General features: G+C 36.9%; 2 protein-coding genes across 5 annotated transcripts; one reads left to right on the plus strand and one right to left on the minus strand.

The window, feature by feature from the left end:
* The first annotated feature begins 792 nt into the window (after window positions 1-792).
* Window positions 793-6,159, plus strand: LOC128017251 (mitochondrial inner membrane protein OXA1L). Its single transcript, XM_052602547.1, has 10 exons — window positions 793-942; window positions 2,357-2,491; window positions 2,648-2,945; window positions 3,210-3,353; window positions 3,553-3,638; window positions 3,755-3,919; window positions 4,295-4,399; window positions 4,510-4,672; window positions 5,073-5,153; window positions 5,830-6,159. The coding sequence occupies exons 1-10, from the start codon at window positions 832-834 to the stop codon at window positions 5,931-5,933; spliced, it is 1,392 nt and encodes a 463-aa protein (XP_052458507.1). The 5' UTR covers window positions 793-831; the 3' UTR covers window positions 5,934-6,159.
* Window positions 6,160-6,218: 59 nt separating this feature from the next.
* Window positions 6,219-19,715, minus strand: LOC128017249 (Y+L amino acid transporter 2-like). 4 transcript variants are annotated; one of them, XM_052602545.1, is made up of 12 exons: window positions 19,519-19,715; window positions 19,162-19,231; window positions 18,971-19,058; window positions 17,493-18,114; window positions 13,821-13,946; window positions 13,568-13,712; window positions 9,075-9,198; window positions 8,561-8,664; window positions 8,340-8,436; window positions 7,998-8,147; window positions 6,944-7,127; window positions 6,219-6,851 (listed from the first exon to the last, which is right to left on the minus strand). In XM_052602545.1, exons 4-12 carry the CDS (start codon window positions 17,986-17,988, stop codon window positions 6,772-6,774), a joined length of 1,506 nt encoding a protein of 501 aa, XP_052458505.1. In that variant the 5' UTR covers window positions 17,989-18,114; window positions 18,971-19,058; window positions 19,162-19,231; window positions 19,519-19,715; the 3' UTR covers window positions 6,219-6,771. The 4 variants fall into 4 exon arrangements, with proteins under 4 accessions (XP_052458505.1, XP_052458506.1, XP_052458504.1 ...); XM_052602546.1 differs by lacking the exons at window positions 18,971-19,058; window positions 19,162-19,231 and adding an exon at window positions 18,229-18,290; XM_052602544.1 differs by lacking the exon at window positions 19,162-19,231.
* Between the last annotated feature and the right edge of the window lie 979 nt (window positions 19,716-20,694).

Below are 20,694 nucleotides of genomic sequence, written 5' to 3' on the forward strand. Positions count from 1 at the left end.
AAAAGAAGATAATTTGAGAAATTCAAGACATTTTAGTTCATATAGTATAAATCAAGGGTATAAGCAAAATGGTTTGGTAACATTCTACAAAGTATCTTATTTTGTGTTCCACAGAAGAAAGTAAGTTATGCAGGTTTGCAATCACACGAGGGTGAGGAAAGACAAAATATATTAGAATTAGGCCTCTTTATTTTCATTCTAGCTCAAAATCATTGCTTTACTGTCAAGTGCATTTCTATCAAAAATGAATTTGCTTTGAATTGTGTTATCATTATTTGTTTCTGACCTGCTTTGTTTATTAATTGTTTTAATCCAAATGAAGTCCTTATAACCCAGCAGAACATTCACGGGGGAACTCGTGTGCTGGATATGTCCAAGGCCAAATTTTATCCTCAGTCCAGCCCTGCCTCCACGCTCCAAAATCCTGTTGCAGGAAGTCTCATTCCCTTCCTAAATAATACAATCAGTGAATAAAAGCATAAAATAAAACATCAAATTAAGATGAACATTAAAAAAAACTTACATTCAGATGTATCTGTGGAGCCCTTTTCACAATGAATATAATTCCAAAGAAACATGTTGAAATTATGAAGAGCTGTAATAAGGCTAACAAATGGGCTGGAACAACTTTTTCTTTAAGACTACACCACTGGTACTAAACTACAGATAAGACGGGATCCCCTGAAGTACCCTAATGATGTCCTCCTCAGTTAGCAAACAACATACGCTGACATCAAGCAAGCTTTTAATGTATGGTTTTATTTGAAAGGGGGCGGCGCGGAAGCGTATTGTCCCTTTGCGCTTACCGTACTAGTGTTTGTTCGATCCAAGATGGCTGCGCTCGGGGGGAAAGTGGTCACAGAATGTCTTGCAACATGTATGTTTCGACAAACAAGCACATCGAGCATTTCCTCTTTTCCTAGTGTTATAATAGGGAATAAGGTGAGTGACATATTGATCGTTTTCAATTTGCTCCCCAATACACTTGCAAATGTAGTACTTCACATGACATGACTTCTGATAGAAGCTAAAGAGCATAGCTGAGGTTGTGCAGGTTAGAGCCGGTGTTTATGTCTCTTTAACTTCATCTTCAAAGCCCTTAAAACTCAGCTAACATTAGGTTTAGTTGTAGCATAAAAACTATTTATCTGATTGTTGATTTTTTGATGAATGGCTATGTTGTCTGGAAGCAAGATATCCTGATCTGGGCTGCTGGTGGAATCAATAAATACATTTAAATACATTTATTGTTTTGTGACATCGACACAAATTTGTATAATGACAGGGGTATGACACAGGTATTACAAGGAGAGGGTGACTTATGAGGACATCACCCATGTCCCCATTTTTCAAAACGCTTATAAATCATACAGAATGAGTTTTTTTTGAGATAGTAAAAATGCACAAAGTTTCCTGTGAGGGTTAGGTGTAGGGTTGGTGAAGAGCGATAGAATATACAGTTTGTACAGTATAAAAACCATTACGCCTATGGCATCAACCCACTTATCCCAAAAACACCCCTGTGTTTGTTTGTTTGTTTGTTTGTTTGTTTGTGTGTGTGTGTGTGTGTGTGTGTGTGTGTAAATGAGTGAGTGTTTGTGTGTGTGTGTATTATGTACTCTTAATATAGAATAACTACATAATGTGACTGATTACTCATTTCCCTTACAATTTTTCTCAATGATTAAACTCTTTAGAGCTTAGATCAGTGCTTCTCAGCCAGGAGGCACTTTAAATTATTAATGTAATTATTATAATAATTAATATATTTATATTACTATTGATATATTAACTTCCTGATATTAATTAATAAGTAATCATGTAACATAACTAAAATGCAATGAAAAATCAAGATAAAGTAAAATTATTATCTTTACTAGACCAAAATCAGAAAAAAAGAAAATCTTAATATTTGAGTTCTTTAAAGCTTCTTCAGTCACAGTATGAATTCTTATTAATTAATTTACCTATACTGACACCCATTTATGTTATTAATATATTCTACTTAATTGTAGTTATATTTCTGGCTTAGATATTGTAACAAAAGTACTTTTTAAATAAATCTTATTTTTCAAATTTAATAATTTTCTTTTTTTTTGCATATCATCTCTGCCTGTTTATCTAGTTTATACTTTAAACTTGGAATGGCGTACTTTTAAATTTTTGTTCTTCCATCAAATTGCTTGTTATGTTAATTTGAATGTTGATATGATATAATATGACATAACAGTGTCCGCTAAATTAATAAACGTAAATATCCCAAACACCCTATTGTTTGCAGTTTTATTATTATTTGGAAAAGGCCTGTGTTTGATAGAATTCAGAAAAAAAGTGAGTTTGTACGATCTTGTTGCAGTGGTTTGTACCGAGATCACATCTTCACACTGGCAGAGAAAGCAGGGGTCCACTAGTTAGGGCACTTCTCGGGTGTCCCAATCATGGCCAGTTCCTGCTGGTCAGCGCTGTGGCGGTCAGACACAACAGCTCACAGGTAGGTTGCTCAAAAAGAGTTTAATTACAGTGGCAGAGTAATTATACTACTTCATATACACTTTTCCATTAATCCCAATTAGATTAAACAAGTCTCTGAATATTTTTTGTGAAATGACTTCTTTGATTTATTAGGAAGAATTTGCTTGTTTTACAGATGACAGAAACGGCGCAGAGCATTTCAACTTCATTTGATCCTGTAAATACTGCAATATCTGACCCAGTCTCCATTCTAAGTCCTCTTGCTGACCCCGCCCCCGCAGTCACGCCACCAATCACAGAGCTGGTAGCCGAGGCTCCTCTCACTGCATTGGATGTTCTGCAGGAGGTAGGAGCTGAAGCCAGCCTATCAGAGCTCGGCCTGGGGTGCAACACACCTGTGGGCCTGATCCAAAATCTGCTGGAGTTTATGCATGTTAGCATTGGCCTGCCATGGTGGGGCGCCATTGTTGCAGGTAAAACGTTTATAACATGTGTAATTTATTGATCAAATATATTTTAAATCCATTCAACATGAATTAGGCAGTTTTCATAGCACCTAGACCACTTAAAAGATGAGCAAAAAAGCACATTATTCAAATAAATTTGTATGGTTCTCTTTAGAATAATTGTGCTTCTGAATAGCCAGTTGCATGTATTTATATTCTCTCTTATATAATATGCATATTTTTTTTATTGTTGTTTTATTAAAATCAAGTCTTTCTGGTTTTTCTCCTCAGGCACCATTTTTGCTCGGTGTGCTGTGTTCCCAGTCATTGTAAAGGCACAGAGGGAAGCAGCCAAACTGTACAACGTCATGCCAGAAATGACCAAGCTCACCACCCGCATCAACGAGGCCAAGCAGAGCGGTAACAAATTTGAATGTAAGTGTCTCAATTTCTAAACCTTGTTTTTTCTTCATATATTTTTTTTATATAGTCATAGTGTATAAATGATCTTATCTCTTGCATTTTTTCTGTCCTGTGACCTTTAATTTGTTCTCTCATTGTAGTCCCCAACTTTTAGTAGTGAATTACAATAATTTAATGATCAAATTTAAAATTATATCTTTTTTTTCCCCAGTTTCGAAAGCATACACTGACTTGATGATGTTTCAGAAGAAACATGATGTGAACCCTTTGCGTGGGTTCCTAGTGCCCATGGTACAGGTCAGTGAGTGTTTTGATAAAGTGACCATCTGTTTAGGTGTCAAGATCAAATAACTAGGTTAGTTGGCTGCTGTTTAGTTATCATATATCCCCTTTTGATCCCCTTTACTCCTCAGGCTCCAATCTTCATCTCTTTCTTCATTGCCTTGCGTAAGATGGCATATCTCCCCGTACCAAGTCTGCAGACTGGAGGCGTCTGGTGGTTCACAGACCTAACTGCAGCGGATCCTTTTTACATTCTCCCCATTGCTGTGACTGGCACCATGTTTGCCATTTTAGAGGTAATTGTTTAAGGAATGGTTCATGAAAATTGTGAAAAATTGGCCATTTACTGATTATCATGTGATTTCAAAACCATTTGGCTTACTTTGTGAAATGGATCAAATATTTTTAATATTTCGAAGAAGCTTTTTTCCTAACAATGAAAGTATGTCATGATGGATTATTTGTTTAATTACCATATTTCTACTTTTTAATTTGACATTTTAAAACATAGATTTTGGTCTATATTTCACACAAAGCTATTGTGTGGCATTAGAATACTAAGAAAAATAAGTATTTGTGCACACCACATCAACATGGTTTTTTCCTGGATCTTGATAGACATATTTTGGGGGTATTACAGCAATTTAAAATGGATACAATTATTTTTACAGCTGGGAGCTGAATCTGGTGTAGACAACCCCAATCTGAGGGCCATGAAGACTGTCTTCAGGATCATGCCCTTTGTGATCCTCCCTATGACGATTAGCTTCCCCACGGTCAGTCTCTCACACTCTCTTCCAAGGATTTCAACTGTATTCGTGATGAGATCCATGTTGGCTTGTCATGCTGTAATGATTTAGTATCATTTGATCTGTGTGTTTTACAGGCAGTGTTCACCTACTGGATGACCTCTAACCTCTTCTCACTGGGTCAGGTGGCCCTGCTGAGGCACCCAGTCGTGAGAGAGAAGTTACGTATCCCAGAACGCATCACTCACCCACCCTCAGCACTACCTCCCGATGAAGGTTTCATAAAAAGCATCAAGAAAGGTTTGGGTGAATTTAGACTTGGTTTATCTTCCGTAACAGTGTTGTTTTAGTATCAATTATGTATTGTACTATCATAGCATTTATTAATATTTTGAATTAAATGTTATTTTTTATATTCCGATTATTGTACATTTTAGTCATTTTGATATGTGCATTAATGCATTTTATTTTATGTGCACTTTGTTTAAATTTTCTATAAAGCTTTTTATTTCAGTTTTCGTTCTACTTTTTGTAATACTTCACCTTATTTCAGTTAGTGGCAAGGCAACATTGTTAATTTAAATTTTCATGTAATATATTTTATTTCAGCTTTATTTCAGTAATAACACTTTACTGTTTCTGCATCATTTCTCTTTGTCTTATACACTTCATGTAATGTTTCTGTATTCGTTCACCTCAGGATTGAAGAATGCCCAGTTGGCTCAGCAGCTGGAGGAGAGAGAAAGAAGAATTAAAGGACACCTGGATCTGGCAGCCAAAGGTGAGGGTTTGCTCTCCGTAGTGAACTGGCTATGCTGTCTACTGCTCAAAAGACTGGGCTCAGCAAGATTATATCAATGTTTTTTAAAGGAGTTTCTTACCAGAGTGGCATTGATTTGATTAAAAAAAATAATATTTTGAAATGTTATTACATTTTATAATAACTGTTTCTTATTTATATATATATTTTTAAAATGTTTTTTTTTTCTGTTATCTGTGATGCAAAGCTGAATTTTAATCATCATTACTCCAGTCTTCAGTGTCACATGATTCTTCAGAAATCATTCTAATATGCTGATTTGGTGCTCAAGAAACATGAATGGATAGAAATGTGATTAATAGAAAGTTAAAAATAAGAGCCTTTATTTGAAATAGAAGTCTTATGTGACATATCTTTACTGTCAATTTTAATGAATTTAATGTGCCCTTCTTGAATAAATGTTTCTTTAAAAAATTAAAAGTAAATAAAAAATAAATCTTACTGACCAGAACATTTGAAATTAGATTGATAATTTTTGGTATTGAATGAAATTTAAGAGTGCATGGATGCTTGTACTTCTGTTGCCATAATATAAATGTGTAAACACTTGTGAAGCTATATATTAGTTATGTTGGTGTTATTGTTTTTTTTTTGTCTGTTCACAATTTTCAATTTATCCCTGCCCTTTTTTTTAAAGGTCCTCTTAGGCAGAATTTTACCCATAACCCCCTTCAACAGTCAGCAGCACCAGTGTCAACAGGAAAATCAAGTCATTCCAAGGAAGACAAGAAGAGGCCCTGAGAAGAGACACAATTCTTAAAGGAGAATTGTGATGGATTTGTACATATGTCTTGAGAATGACTAAGGGATGAGTGGAACAATTAAGACTAAATAAGTGTTTAATGGAAATGGTGTTGTGCTGGGCTTTCTTGCTATTACAGAGCAATCATATTGCCTTACCATTATCTTCTCTCTTTAGTAGTTTTCACCCACTTAAAAACAATGGCTGATTAAATGTTAACATTAATAGTTATGTGTCCCTTTATGATCACCATACACAGGTTTTGCATTATTTGTCCTTTATTTAATTTTTTTGTTTTTGTTTTATTCAACCAGTTATTTATTACAAATCCAAAATAACACTGCCTTGGTTATTTCAGTCTTTAGAAAAGAAAACATGGAAAATACTGCTTTCAATATTCATATACACACCTGTAAAGATAAAGATGCTGTACTGGCATTTCCTTTCTTCAACAAACAACAAGGTCTTTTATAAGTGTGTATTAATTAATGTGCAAGAATTAGGTCCATAACACTTTCAAATCAATTGGACAAATGTCTCTAAATTATTTCTCTGTGATCAGTGCTATAATTTTATCACCGGAACATGCAAGGACTTGGTTTACTGTTCCCCATCAATCCAGCATTCAATGGATCAAAACGCAGAATAAATATCTCTAATAAATATAAAGGACTTGCTTTGACATAGGGGGAGTTTTCACACCCACTCTAAAATGATATTCGTGTAAACCAGTTTTAAACAAGTTTAATCACATCAGCAGTTTTGTGTATTGCATGTCAAGTTGTGGGTCCAGAGATTTATTACAGTTTCTTGTCATGGCGTCATCCTCTTCTTCTTCTATTCTGCCTTTTCCCCCTCCGTGTCCATCTCCGTAAGAACACAGTAGCACACCTTCTGAATAAGAATACCTGAAGATGCTGAGGAAGAGGAAACGAAAATAGACATGTCAGACACCTATCAGCTTTAGGAGCAATGAACTGTAAACCTAAATGACTTTTAAGAGACTTGCCAATAATTTTCCTGAGCCACATAGGCCTACGTGTGGCAGGTAGATGGCAGCACAGGAAGTAGACAGGGACCCCCGATAAGGCAATGGCAATGCCGATTAATGAGTTGATAGTGTCGCTATATAAAGGCACCACCACAAGAAATACTGTGCAGAGGCAGAATATAATCGGGAAGAACAGGCTGAGCTGAAAGAAAAAGAAAAGGTAAGATAAAGGAGTGATAATTATTCAGTGGTTCTGCTTGAAAAAAAGAATTTCTTTTCGTAGTTCATCACACACAGCACAAGTCGTATTTATTTTATACTATGGAAGTCAATGGGAACCACCAACTGATTACCAACAATCTTCAAAATATCTGTAAGAGTAAATGATGACAATTTTCATTTTGGGGTGAACCATCAAGTATTTTATACAATATAATTGGTAAATTTTGTACTGAATCACTTTTCACTGAAAACTTTTGTATTGAAATGCATGAACATTATGGAAATTAACATATAGTTATTCATAAATATTACATACCTTTAAGATCACACAGTACAAAAGGTACACGGTATGAAAAAAACCATTTACTTGTTTAATATTTTAGATTCTTACCAAACACCTTTTGACCAGACCTTCTCACGTAAAATTGCATATATTTTATGATTTATTAATAAATTTATGGTATGTAATACATTAATATTTATGATATATAATAACAATGCATATAATACAACAGCGGGATGCCAGATATTTACATTTCACAACTGTGACTTTTTTACTCATTATTTCAATTTTCTAGGCTTTATCACAAAAGCAACTTTATATCTCACAATGTGAAAAAAAAAAAATAAAATAATATATATATATATATATATATATATATATATATATATATATATTATATATATATCTCTCTCACAATGTGACTTTAAATAACAGAGTGAGACTTTTATTTCCATCTTTTATTTTTTCTTAAGGCAGAAACGGGCTTCCATAAGAAAAACTTGAGTGTTGCATTGGTTTGGCTGAAATAAAAAATAAAGTGTTGCTGAATTTAGCATTCTCACTTACCTTTAGTGGTCTTGGTCTGTCTGGTTGTTTCCGTCGCAGGTACAGCTGTCCCAGGATCGACAGACCCACAAAGAACCAGTAGCTGAAGCTGTAGTAATTAATCAGTTTAAAGACATCTTCCACACACAGGTACACAAGAGCCATGGCACCCTGTCACAAAACAAGACATTAGTGAGATTAACATCTGAGAATAGCTACACTAGATTTAAAGACATTAATGATGACTTTAAAAACATGGAATACAGATAAATAGATAATTTTAAGAGGAAAAAACAGGATTGAAATAGAACGTAAGTGCATGTTATACAGCATGTTATGACAGTAATGGAGATGGGAACTGACATTGAAGAGTAGGGCAGGGATGGGGGTGAAGCGGGTGACGTGAATCATGCACAGGTAGTCTGGCAGGTGGCCCTCTCTAGAGCCCACGAAGAACAGCCTGAGTGGAGATATGTAAATGAGAAATGAGCAGAGAATGAAAATGGCCCCTGAGATGAAATAATGTGGTGATTCAGATGGCCACAATGACACGGATTAAACTACACACGTTAGATACTACTCACCTTGAAGCAGCCACTATTGAAGCGTTTAATCCCCCAAAGCAGGAGAAGGCTACAGCGACTGGTATTGTCCAATTAAAATACCCAAATACCTGGTCTGCAAATGTCTGTGAATTAAAACTTTTATTAGCCTTTAATTAGAGACTATTGTACCAATTTTCTCTTTTCTCTTTACACTACTGTACACTACTGTTCAAAAGTTTGAGTTTGATTATTATTAGTTTATTTTAAAGAATGAACACTTTTATTCAGCAGGGAAGCATTAAATTGATCAAAAATTACAGTAAATGCATTTACAATAATATAACATAAATGATATTTTGAAATAAATGTTGTTATTCTTAACTTTTTGTTGACTTCAAAAACTAAAAATCTTACAAACCCCAAACAGTAGTTTATGTTGTTATGTTATTGCATTGTACTTTAAAAAAAAATTATTAAAGCAAAATTTTGAACGGCTTAAAGATGAATCTATATTGATGAACAATTTTGATGCCCACCACAGATGAATACTCACCACAGCCACGGCGTCACTGTCCAGGATGGCAGGAATGGGCAGGATTGTATAGTAAGCCAAATTGGTAAGAATGTAGATCACTGTGACAATGGGCATGGAGATGGCAATGGCCAGCGGGAGATTTCTGCAAAATATGATGACCACCAGAGAGCAACAGAATGCATTATCATGCATACAATACCTTGCCTGTAAACCTTTACAATTAAGTCTACAGCTCGCAGACGGTGTTAATTTTGGCAGGCATTTTTGATTTAGTCTTAGTCTTAGTCTTGAGACGAAATTGCTTAATAGTCTTAGTCACATTTTAGTCTTTCATAGTTTTAGTCCAGTTTTAGTCAACGAAAAAAAGTCATTGCATTTTTGTCAACTTTTAGTCATTACTTTTAGTCAATATTTGGTAGCTATTTTATATGTAGTTTTCAAATTAAAATAATCCTTAATTCTTCAGTCTTTAGACCAAATCAATTAAGCTTATGAGAATTTTTGGGTGAACTATCCCTTTAACAGAAGTGAATTTTTTTTTTTTTTTTTTTTATAAGATGCTGATTAGACAGCATGATTATTGCACAGGTGTGCCTTAGGCTGGCCCCAATTAAAAGGCCACTCTAAAATGTGCAGTTTCATCACACAGCACAATGCCACAGATGTTGCAAGTTAGAAGTGAACTCACCATGAACACACACCCTGAGCAGTTGGCAGCTATATATCCAGCACCCGGGGAGCAAGTGGGGGTTCAGTGCCTTGCTCAAGGGCCCTTCAGTCATGGGTACTGAGAGTGGAAGAGAGCACTGTTCATTCACTCCCCCCCTCCCACCTACAACTCCTGCCAGCAACGAGACTCGAACCAGTGACCTTCTGGTAACTAGTCCAGCTCTCTAACCATTAGGCCCCAAAGTGTTAAACCTTCCCGTATGCTCAATGGCAAAGGGTTGCCGTGAACCGGATTCGAACCGGGGTACTAACCACTATACGATCACGGCGTGCCACTGGCTTTGCCTCACTAATCACTTAGAAAGCATGATTATTTCACAGGTGTCCCTTAGGCTGGCCACAATCACTCTAAAATTTGCAGTTTTACTGTATTGGGGGGTCCAGGGGGGGGGGGGGGGGTCCATGTTTTCAGCTTCCAGGAATTGTGTACAGATCCTTGTAACATGGGGCCATGCATTATCATGATGCAACATGAGGTGATGGTTATGGATGTATGGCACAACAATGGGTCTCAAGATCTCATCACGGTATCTCTGTGCATTCAAAATGTCATCAATAAAATGCACCTGTGTTCGCTGTCCATAACATACGCCTGCCCATATCATAACCCCACCACCACCATGGGCCACTGGATCCACAATGTTGACATCAGCAAACCACTCTCCCACACTACCATACAGTGAAAACTGGGATTCATCCGTGAAGAGAACACCTTTCCTAAGTGCCAGACACCATCAAATATGAGCCACTCAGGTTGATCACAATGACAAACTGCAGTCAGGTTGAGATGAACATGCAAATGAGCTTCCCCGAGACAGTTTCTGACGATTTGTGCAGAAATTCTTTGGTTATTCAAACCAATCGTTGCAGCAGCTGTCGGGGTGGCTGGTCTCAGATGATCTTGGAGGTGAAGACACTGGATGTGGAGGTCCTGGGCTGGTGTGGTTACACGTGGTCTGTGGTAGTGAGGCCGGTTGGATGTATTGCCAAATTCTCTGAAACACCTTTGGAGATGGCTTATGGTAGGCAAATGAACATTCAGTTCACAGGCAACAGCTCTTGTGGACATTCCTGCAGTCAGCATGCCAATTGCACGCTCCCTCAAAACTTGCAACATCTGTGGCATTGTGCTGTGTGATAAAACTGCACATTTTAGAGTGGCCTATTAATTGTGGCAATAATGTGCAATAATCATGCTGTCTAATCAGCATCTTGATATGCCACACCTGTGAGGTTGATGGATTATCTCAAAGGAGGAGTGCTCACTAACACAGATTTGGATAGATTTGTGAACAATATTTGATAGAAATAGTTTTTTTGTGTACACAGAAAAAGTCTTAGATCTTTGAGTTCAGCTCATGAAAAATGGGGGAAAACAAGTGTTGTTTATCATTTTGTTCAGTATAGATAGAAAAAAAAACTAAAATGAAAAAAACTATTAAGAATTATCAAAATCCATTAGATAAATCAATAACAATATCTGAAATATTAGAACATATAAAAAATCTTAAATTAAAGAAAGCATGTGGACAAGATCTCATTAATAATGAAATGCTTAAACTCAGCAGTCCCAGCATGATTCAAACAATAGGCAAATTATTTAATCTGGTGTTCTGGTCCGGACACTTCCCTGAGATCTGGTCTGAGGGACTCATCACCCCCATATTTAAGAGCGGCGATCGATTCGACCCCAATAACTACGGCGGGATAAGTGTGGGCAGTGTGTTGGGAAAACTGTTCTGCAGTATCATTCACACACGCATCGTCTCACACATCTCAGCACACAACATCTTAAATAAAGCACAGATTGGCTTTTTACCAAAACATCGCACATCCGACCACATCTACTCTCTCCACACTCTAATCAGCAAGAACATCAACGACAAACAAAGGAAAATATTTGCATGTTTTGTAGACTTTAAAAAAGCATTTGATTCAATTTGGCATGATGGTCTACTGTACAAAATCCTACAAATTGGCATTGGCGGAAAAACGTTTGACATTATTAAATCTCTGTACACCAACAGCAAAAGTGCGGTGAAGATGGGTAACCGCAGAACCGCGTTCTTCCAGCAGAGCCGTGGAGTGAGGCAGGGCTGCAGTCTGAGCCCAACTCTATTCAACATCTACATCAATGACCTGGCGTCAGCGCTGGAGAGCTCTACTGTGCCCAGCCTCACTCTACAGGGGTCAGAGGTCAGATGTCTGCTGTATGCGGATGACCTGGTCCTGCTGTCCCGCACACCTGAGGGCCTTCAGCAGAGCCTGTCCCTGCTGGAACAATACTGTCACGACTGGGCCCTGACCGTCAATCTGGACAAAACCAGAGTCATGGTGTTCCAGAAGAAAGCCAGATCTCAGGGACACAAACACCAGTTCCTGTATAAAGGCCAGGTCCTGCAGCACAGCTCTAGCTACAGCTATCTGGGCATCGACATCAGCGCTTCAGGACGCTTCGGTCTGGCTGTGAAAACACTCGCTGAAAAGGCTCGGAGGGCTTTCTATGCTATAAAGTCACGATGTGGACACTTAAAATTACCCATTAAAACCTGGATAAAATTATATAATTCAATAATAAAACCAATTCTTTTATATGGATGTGAAATTTGGGGACCAGTACTAAATTTTAAAAATTGGGATAAAACATCAGTAGAAAAATTACAATTGGAAATTGGCAAAAATATTCTCGGGGTTCACAGAAACACGTCCACTGCGGCCTGCAGGGCTGAGCTGGGCCTGTACCCGCTGAACATGGAGATCCAGAAGAGATGTGTTCAGTTCTGGCATCACCTCCATCAGTCTGACCCAGAGTCAGTGCAATATAAAGCCTTCCTCGCCAATGAAAGCTCAGCAGAACCTCATCCTCTGAACTCACTCGCTCTTCAACTCGTCCATCAGAATATACTCCCCATCAACCCCAAACCTTTTATTAACCATATCCACAAACATCTAAAAGTCACTCATGATGAAGCACTAAAAGCACATTTTGCCCTCCAGAATAAACTGCAATGTTACTCGGCCCTCAATAGAACCACTAAGTTGGCCAATTATCTATTTATTAAACATTTTAAAGAAAGACAAATCCTCTCCAAATACAGATTAAGTGACCATGATCTAGAGATAGAGAGAGGAAGACATAGACAAACATGGACAGAGAGAGAGCAGAGGATCTGTAGACACTGTGACCTACAGCACATCGAGGATGAGGAACACTTTCTGCTCTTCTGCTCTAAATACACCAGTATAAGAGAAATCTTTCTGCCCAGATTTGAAATTTTAATTCCATCATTCTCTGAACTGAGCGACACTGAGAAAATGTTCTTCTTACTGGGAGAAGATGATAGTACAGCTGCACTAGCGGCTAAATATGTGTTAGCTATTCACAACGCCAGAGTCAGCTAATTCTCTAGAGAGACCGACTCTATTTATTCATTTAGTAGGATAAATTGTGTTTATTTATCTATTTATTTATATTTACTATGCTACATATGACATGATTTGTAAATATATGTTTTGTTTGTTTGTTTTATTATTTATATATAATATGTTGATGCTTTGGCAACATTGTGTTCCACAGTCATGCTAATAAAGCTCATTTGAATTGAATTGAATTGATAGATAGATAGATAGATAGATAGATAGATAGATAGATAGATAGATAGATAGATAGATAGATAGATAGATAGATAGATAGATAGATAGATAGATAGATAGATAGATAGATAGATAGATAGATAGACTTGCTAAAATAAAAATATTAATTTCACTTATAGATAAATTACCTCTCAGGATTTTTGATCTCCTCTGTGACAAAGTTGAGCGTGTCCCATCCAGAGTAGGAGAAGAGAGCCGAATATAATGCCAGAGCCACATCACCTGAATCCCGAGATGAACCTAAGAACAGCCCTTCAAAATTCTGTGTGTAACCTAGACCACAAACACACATGTACCAGCATAATCAGACTATATTATATATACAGATACAAAGTTAAAACCATTATACAGGAGTAAAAAAGTTTCCTGTGATGTCTTTACCCTGGAATATCTTGACCAGGCCAGTGATGATGACAGCGATGAGGGCAATGACCTTTGCGTAGGTGAAGAAGTCCTGAACACGTGTTCCATACTTCACATAGGCACAGTTCACAAAGGTCAGCAAGCCTGCAGAACAAACACACGTGAAGATGAAAAAACTGTTTTTATATATATATATATATTTTGCAACTTGCATAGGCCCTGTTGTTTTTGTGCTCAAGGTGGATATGTACGAGGCTTTAAAAAGATAGTCAAAATGTCATACTTTAATCATTCTAATGTCATTTTAAACCTGTATGCATATATTTTTCTGCTGAAAATAACACATTTTGAAGAATGTTGATTCTCAGTTTTGATTCCCATTGACTTCCGTTGTATCCCCCCCAAGGAATCCAATGGGAACCAAAATGGTTTAGTAACCAACATTCATCAAAATATCTTCTGTGTGTTCCACAGAAGAAAGCAATTCATACACGCTTGGAACGACATGAGGGTGAGTAAATGATGACAGACTGTTAGTTTTTGGGTGGACTATCCCTTTAAGGATAAACATGGGTGTTCTTGTGAATTGGAGCCTGAGTCTAGTCACAACATCACTGCCATAACACGAAATGGATACGGTCTTTCCCTGTTTTCCAAGAGGATCAATGATCTTCAGGGGCCAGTTTGTTCTGACCGTGGAATGTCTTGATTTGTGTGAGAGGTTCAGACAAAGGGAGAGTGTGAGCGAGTGTTTGATCATGTGTATGTCTATTGTAAGGTAGTCTTCCTGGCTGGAGGAAACAGAGCTGCTGACACTAGCAATCCTGCTGGTTGTTTTGCAAAGAGTGCAAACAGCTTAGGACAGCACTAAAGTTTGCGTGTGTGAGCGGGATATTATTATTTTTTCTGTTGTACAGAAAATCCAGCTGTAAGCACCTGCTCTTTGATACTGCATTCCATGAACCATTTGGAACAAATTTATACTGCTTTGTATTGCAAATACCTTTTGATAGTGCATTCATACAGAAAATAAAACTGAAATTGAGAGTCTGACACTATAAATAACAGGGAAAAAACTATATAATTCATGGATGTTACAATTCTCTATCACACAAACCCTCCCTTCTGTCTCTTAAGCTTGGGTTACATAAAAAAAAAAAAATGTTTTCTAGCCTTGCTCCAACTTCATGTTATCTCTTATAGCTGCTATCAATGTTGCCTCAAGTTCATAAATTGCTCGCACGCCCATTTCTAATCTACAGTCTCTCTGCTTAAGGAGAGCAGATAGCACACAGGCATATATGTGTCTCATTCCTGTATGGTTATGTCCTCTTTTATAATTAATAAAAAAAAAAAAAAAAAAAATATATATATATATATATATATATATATATATATATATATATATATATATATATATATAACTAACATCATTCAGTTCCACTGTATAGAAACCATATAGAATGATGTGTTTCATGTGGTTAGCACGACATGAGTATGTATGTCAAAATGTTCATTTTTGAGGTGAACTATTTCTTTTTTGTGGAATATGGCCATGTTATAACACGATTATATTTTATTATATAGGCTTCTTAATTAAATGTAAATATTAAGCGAGCTTAATGGGATAGTTAACCCAAAATGAACATTCTTTCATCATTTACTCACTCCCATGTCATCCCAGATCCATTTCAGATATTCTTTCTGTCTGTGTAAGATAAATGGGAGAAAAGAGAGAGAGAGAGGGAAATTATAATTATTTTTTTAACAATGGAAGTCAATGGTCACCAAACTGTTTAGCTACCAACACTTTTGAAAGTAAGTCATAAAGGTTTGGAATGACATGAGAACAAGTAAATGATGACAGAATTTAAAATTTTTAGTTGAACTCTTTAAATAGGAAATAATATTAACACTGTAAATATTACTGTCCTTTAAAATACAGATAATCAGAAGAAAGTATACATTGTATTTGTGAGGAAAGTGTATCTCTGGCATAAGATTTTAGATGAGGCAGCTATTGTTCTCCTCTCATCATGCTTTTGGCTCTATTCCAAACTGAGCTGACATTAGCTATTCGTCATGAGGGCAAGAGTGTTAATCAGAAAGACTTTACCTTCCAGAAATCAGCAGCTTCTTGTTATTGCTTTTTATCTTACAGTGAAGTGTGCATGTGTGTGTTGCAATCAGATTAACTTACATTTGTGGGTATTGCTTACATACATTTTATGAATGACAGACTATTTCAGGTCATGGATTCACTACTAATGAGCTGATGACCTGATTCTGGTGTGTTTGATTAGAGGGGGTCAATGCAGGACCAGGGTTGAAAACCACCGATCTAGGTTGGTTTTCAGTCCTGAACCCACCGTTCTGCACATGTTGCGTGTCTTATTATTTAGATCATCAGCTCATTAGGTGAGAGCTCCATGAGTTCATTTGAGCCTGCCAGATAAAGAAGACATACAAAATGTGCAGTGAGGTGGGTCCCCAGCACCAGGATTGAAAACCATTTATCTAAATTACATGTGTGAAAAAAATTCAAATTTCAAAATTCTGAAACATTTCAAGAACTTCCAGTTCAATTGTCATTTTTTGTTTCAGTTTGCACTTTTTTGTGCAATTGTGCATGTCTGGGCTGAGCGAGACGAATCACGTGAATGCAACCCTCCACATCAGCAGCACTCAACTGATGCATTCTCATCTTGTTCCCTTTTCCACTCAACATCAAATTCTGTCAGGCTTTCATTTTTTCTCCCCTTACAAAAAAGGACTACAGTGATGGTACTACAGTAAAGTGATGGTATGATGATATTATAATACCATAGATCTACTTTACTTTGTTTGTGAGTGTCTTTTGAACTTCATATATTGCCCATCATTTTTAATGCTAATTCATGCGTTCTTGCTGTCTGTGGTAAATGTAGCTCTTCGTTCACATGTTTGTGTAATGTTTACCTGCTAACCACTTCCTGCTGTCAGATCTGTCACTGTTCACACACTCTTTCAAAGTGTTGCATTCGGTGAATGCAGAAATGCAACTAAACTTCAAGAGCTAATTTAAATCCCCAAATTTTAATTCTGCCATCATTTACAAACCCTTGTGTCATTTCAAACACTTTCTTTTTTTCCTGTAGAATGCAATAAGAGACATGTTGAGAATGTTCAAAGTTTTGGGGTCGGTGAGGTCTCTTATGCTCACCAAGGCCACATTTTTAAAACAATAAATTGTTTAAATTTAAAATAACTGTGTTCGATAATAATGTAATTTATTCCTGTGCATGCAAAAGCTGAATTTTCAGCAGCCCCCACTCACCCAGAAATAATAATAAATAAAAAAAATTAACAAAGTTAAAGTTGTGCTGCCTTATTTTTATTTTTTTTAATGAAACCATGACACATCTACTAAACATACTTTTATAAAAATATATATTTTTTTAAAGTTCAGAAGAACACAATTTAATACATCCTTCCTTCTTACTGACCCAAAACTTTTGAGCGTATACTCTTCAAAATTTCTCCTGTGTTCCACGGAATGGTAGCTATATTATTATGGGTGAACTTTGCCTTTTAAGTTCCATTGCTCAAATTTTGTTCTTGATGACTTGAAGTATGCAAACCTTCACAGATAACCTACAAAAGCAACTCCCATTCATACACACACACACACATCCTAATGCATCAACTCACATATGCATGCTGCAGCCAGCAGGCGATTGGCCACGTAGGGTGGTATACATGTGGAGAAGATGGGCTGCACCATGTAGTTGGAGAAGGTGATGGCTATCACAGCCTGGCTGGTGGGCTCGATTATCAGAAGAGAAGTCCATAGACGAATGAAAGCCAAAAAGCCTCCAAAAGCCTCCAGGATGTAGGCATAGCTGGCTCCGGACTTGGTGATGGTGGTCCCGAGCTCGGCATAACAGAGTGCCCCGAACACAGAGAAGATCCCGCCAACTGTCCACACTACCAAAGACAACCCATAGGAGCCGCTATACATCAGTACGCCTTTGGGCGAGACGAAGATCCCAGAGCCAATCATGTTTCCCACGATGAGACACACACCATTGAGCAAAGATATTTCTTTTTTCAGTTTCATGGACTCCTGTGAGCCATTTGCCTTCAGGTTTATGTTGGACACCTCTGAGGACTGCTCCTCTGTGGGTGCAGGGCTGTAAGACGCCATTGTTTTTAAGGGCCGATAGGTTGGATGAAACAAAAAAAGACTGTCTAAACCAGTTCTACATTCAGGTACAAGAGTTTAAAGAAGGTCTGAAGTTCCCCGCTAATTCTTGAGACCTTCAGGAGACATCTGGGAGATACAGAAGAAGAGTGTTCAGTATACACACACATGCAGGCACATTTAATAATCTCCAAAGAAACAGGGCAATCATAAAGAGCTCACACTCTTGCTTTTCAAACGTACATAGCTATTACGGATCCATTAGACGCCATGGCAAATGGCTTTTCAAAAGTGTGTAAACAGAGCTGCACAGAGAAAAAGGTCTACATGTAAGACTTGCTCAGCTTGTCATATTCCATACTGCGTGAGAACAGGATTGGTGTGTCTTAGCCAATGGCTAATGGCCATCCCTGACGTGGACATTAATCAACCTGATCTCTAGTCAACCAAGACCAAATATAGGGATTTTTAATAAGTCAAGTCCAATTCAGCTCTCTCATTTTATCTCTCGCTCTCTCAGGCTTTTAACATGGTGCATCAGGATGCTGAGCTGATATATCACATGCTCCTTAAGGTTCAGTGGTCTCAAAAGAGCTATGCTCAAGAGCACAGGCTGGGAACATCTTCACATGACAGTATGAAAATTATGCACATACAGGCACATGTCTAGTTAATTGACAGCTTGTATATTTGAAGCTCAAAGTTGAGAGCCACTGATGCTGACTATGCCAAACTATACGCTGACAAAAGCCTAATATTGGCAAAGGTTAACTAATAAGATAACATAATGAAATCAGAATGGAAAGCGAATGGGGATTTTGCACTGGATCTAACATTATACATTAGGCCCGTAGGATTCTGGGTGACCTAATTGTTTAAATTCAAAAATTTAAAAAGGTTGTTTAAAATTTTGTTTAAATCATACTTAGAATTTAAAATTGTTGCACACAGTTTTAGAGCTGTGGGCCCTTGGAATAATTCCCACCTTTCACACACTAACTCCAGCAGTCGTATAGATCTGATTAAAAGTCCTAGGTAATCGTCGGGAAGGTCTTATCACAAAAAAAAGAAGGCTGCATTGAGGAAAGAGAAAAAGAGATAGAGAGGATGATTAAAGAACTGAGTTAGTGAGTGGACAGTAGGTAATTACTGCACGTGATAATTAAACAGCCACACCAATGCAAGATCTTTGGGGACCGGAGAGCAAGGTTCAGGACATGCTGATAAGTGCTCTGAAAAAAAATGACTATAAAACGAAATTACTCAAGGTTACAGCCTAAGCCACCATAGCCTTGCTGTGAAACAGAATATTAAGTGAAAATTATTTTCATCAGTGCACTAATTTGTTTAAACTAAAGGTTTATGTTTATAATAAATTAATTATAATTATGTACAAAGTCGATATAAAATATGTAAGCATACAATATGCATTTTTCCAATGAGTTATGTGTAATTTAAAACATAATGAAATAATAATTCTGGCTTTAAATGACGGCAAACACGCAATAGCTGAGTGGAGTAGTTTTGTTTTACCTTTTCCTCCAGGTGCTGAACTGGCATCAGGATGCAGCTTGTACTGATGCTTTATCTGCCGTTCATTTTCGTAGACACGCTCGAGTTCGATCTGCAGCTCATGTTTATTTCGCCGTGTGGGATCTCAGTCATACGGTCTCGGCTCGCGCTCGAGTTCCCTTCCGTTCAGTTTGTGCGCTCGAGACGTTTGAGGTAGATTGATGAACTTCTGCTCTCAGTGAGTCAAATACAGATTGCAAACACAGCGAGTAAGGGGAGGAGAAAAGGGACAGAGCACAGCTCCCTAAACTACTGAATCATTATATTTATAGTATATATTATAGGCTATATACTAGAATATACTAGTACAATATAAATACATATGTGCATAAATGAACCGCATTAAGCTAATTGAGACTTGTTTTAGCACTTGCATATCATTGCTTTGTGGCTGATTTTGATTGCTTCCATTGTCCTAATTTGTAGGTCACTCTGGATAATATTGTCTGCTAAAATGACTAAATGTTAATGTAGATATAGTATACATTTTGAATTAGTTTTTTGTTTACTTTTAAATATTAAGTAATTTTATGTACTTTTGTCATATTATTTTTTTAAATAATTGATATATACATTTATATGAATTCAGTGTATTCAATAAACAACTGGACATCTCTGATAACATACTTACAAATAGTAATAAAAATATACCCTGAGAAATATTCAGTTGGGTAAAATGTGAAAACTAGCCCCGAAGTCATCTTCATGAGTGAAAAAAGACTAATGAAATAAGATATTACAGTTTATAGCTTTTGCTTTGGAGATGTTCGAAAGTAAAATCCCTTTCAAACAGTTTAGCATTGGCTTGCATTTCAGACAGCTTGCCTTATGAATGTTGTAATTCTACTCAAATATACAATATAGTATTCTGTAACTCTCTAAATGACTGGATTATTTACAGTACACACCTGTGTATGTGTCGCCACCGTGTGGTCAAAATAGGATGTTACACCACATCCATTTTTTCTGACTTGCAAAGGAAGCGCTTTCCAATGGCAGCTGTTTTACTACTACTTTAGTACTTCAGATGTTATCTTTTTTATTATTGCAATCAGATTTTTGTCTTCTAGTATTTATTTTTGGAACTTGTTTTTGACTAGATATTTACTAAACTCCCTTAAAAAAAAAGAGTCTGAA

Source organism: Carassius gibelio, chromosome A7 (assembly GCF_023724105.1).
Source record: "Carassius gibelio isolate Cgi1373 ecotype wild population from Czech Republic chromosome A7, carGib1.2-hapl.c, whole genome shotgun sequence".
Taxonomy (NCBI): Eukaryota; Metazoa; Chordata; class Actinopteri; order Cypriniformes; family Cyprinidae; genus Carassius; species Carassius gibelio.

Bases quoted from the DNA above. Each gene is read 5' to 3' on its own strand.
- LOC128017249 (XM_052602543.1), bottom strand. From the start codon at position 17,988: ATGGCGTCTTACAGCCCTGCACCCACAGAGGAGCAGTCCTCAGAGGTG. The intron at 13,947-17,492 runs GTGAGTTGATGC...TTTGTTCTGCAG, and splicing joins GCTGGCTGCAGCATGCATAT to GCTTGCTGACCTTTGTGAAC. The intron at 13,713-13,820 runs GTAAAGACATCA...TTTGTGGTCTAG, and splicing joins CCTGGTCAAGATATTCCAGG to GTTACACACAGAATTTTGAA.
- LOC128017251 (XM_052602547.1), top strand. From the start codon at position 832: ATGGCTGCGCTCGGGGGGAAAGTGGTCACAGAATGTCTTGCAACATGT. The intron at 4,400-4,509 runs GTCAGTCTCTCA...TGTGTTTTACAG, and splicing joins TGACGATTAGCTTCCCCACG to GCAGTGTTCACCTACTGGAT. The intron at 5,154-5,829 runs GTGAGGGTTTGC...TTTTTTTTAAAG, and splicing joins CCTGGATCTGGCAGCCAAAG to GTCCTCTTAGGCAGAATTTT.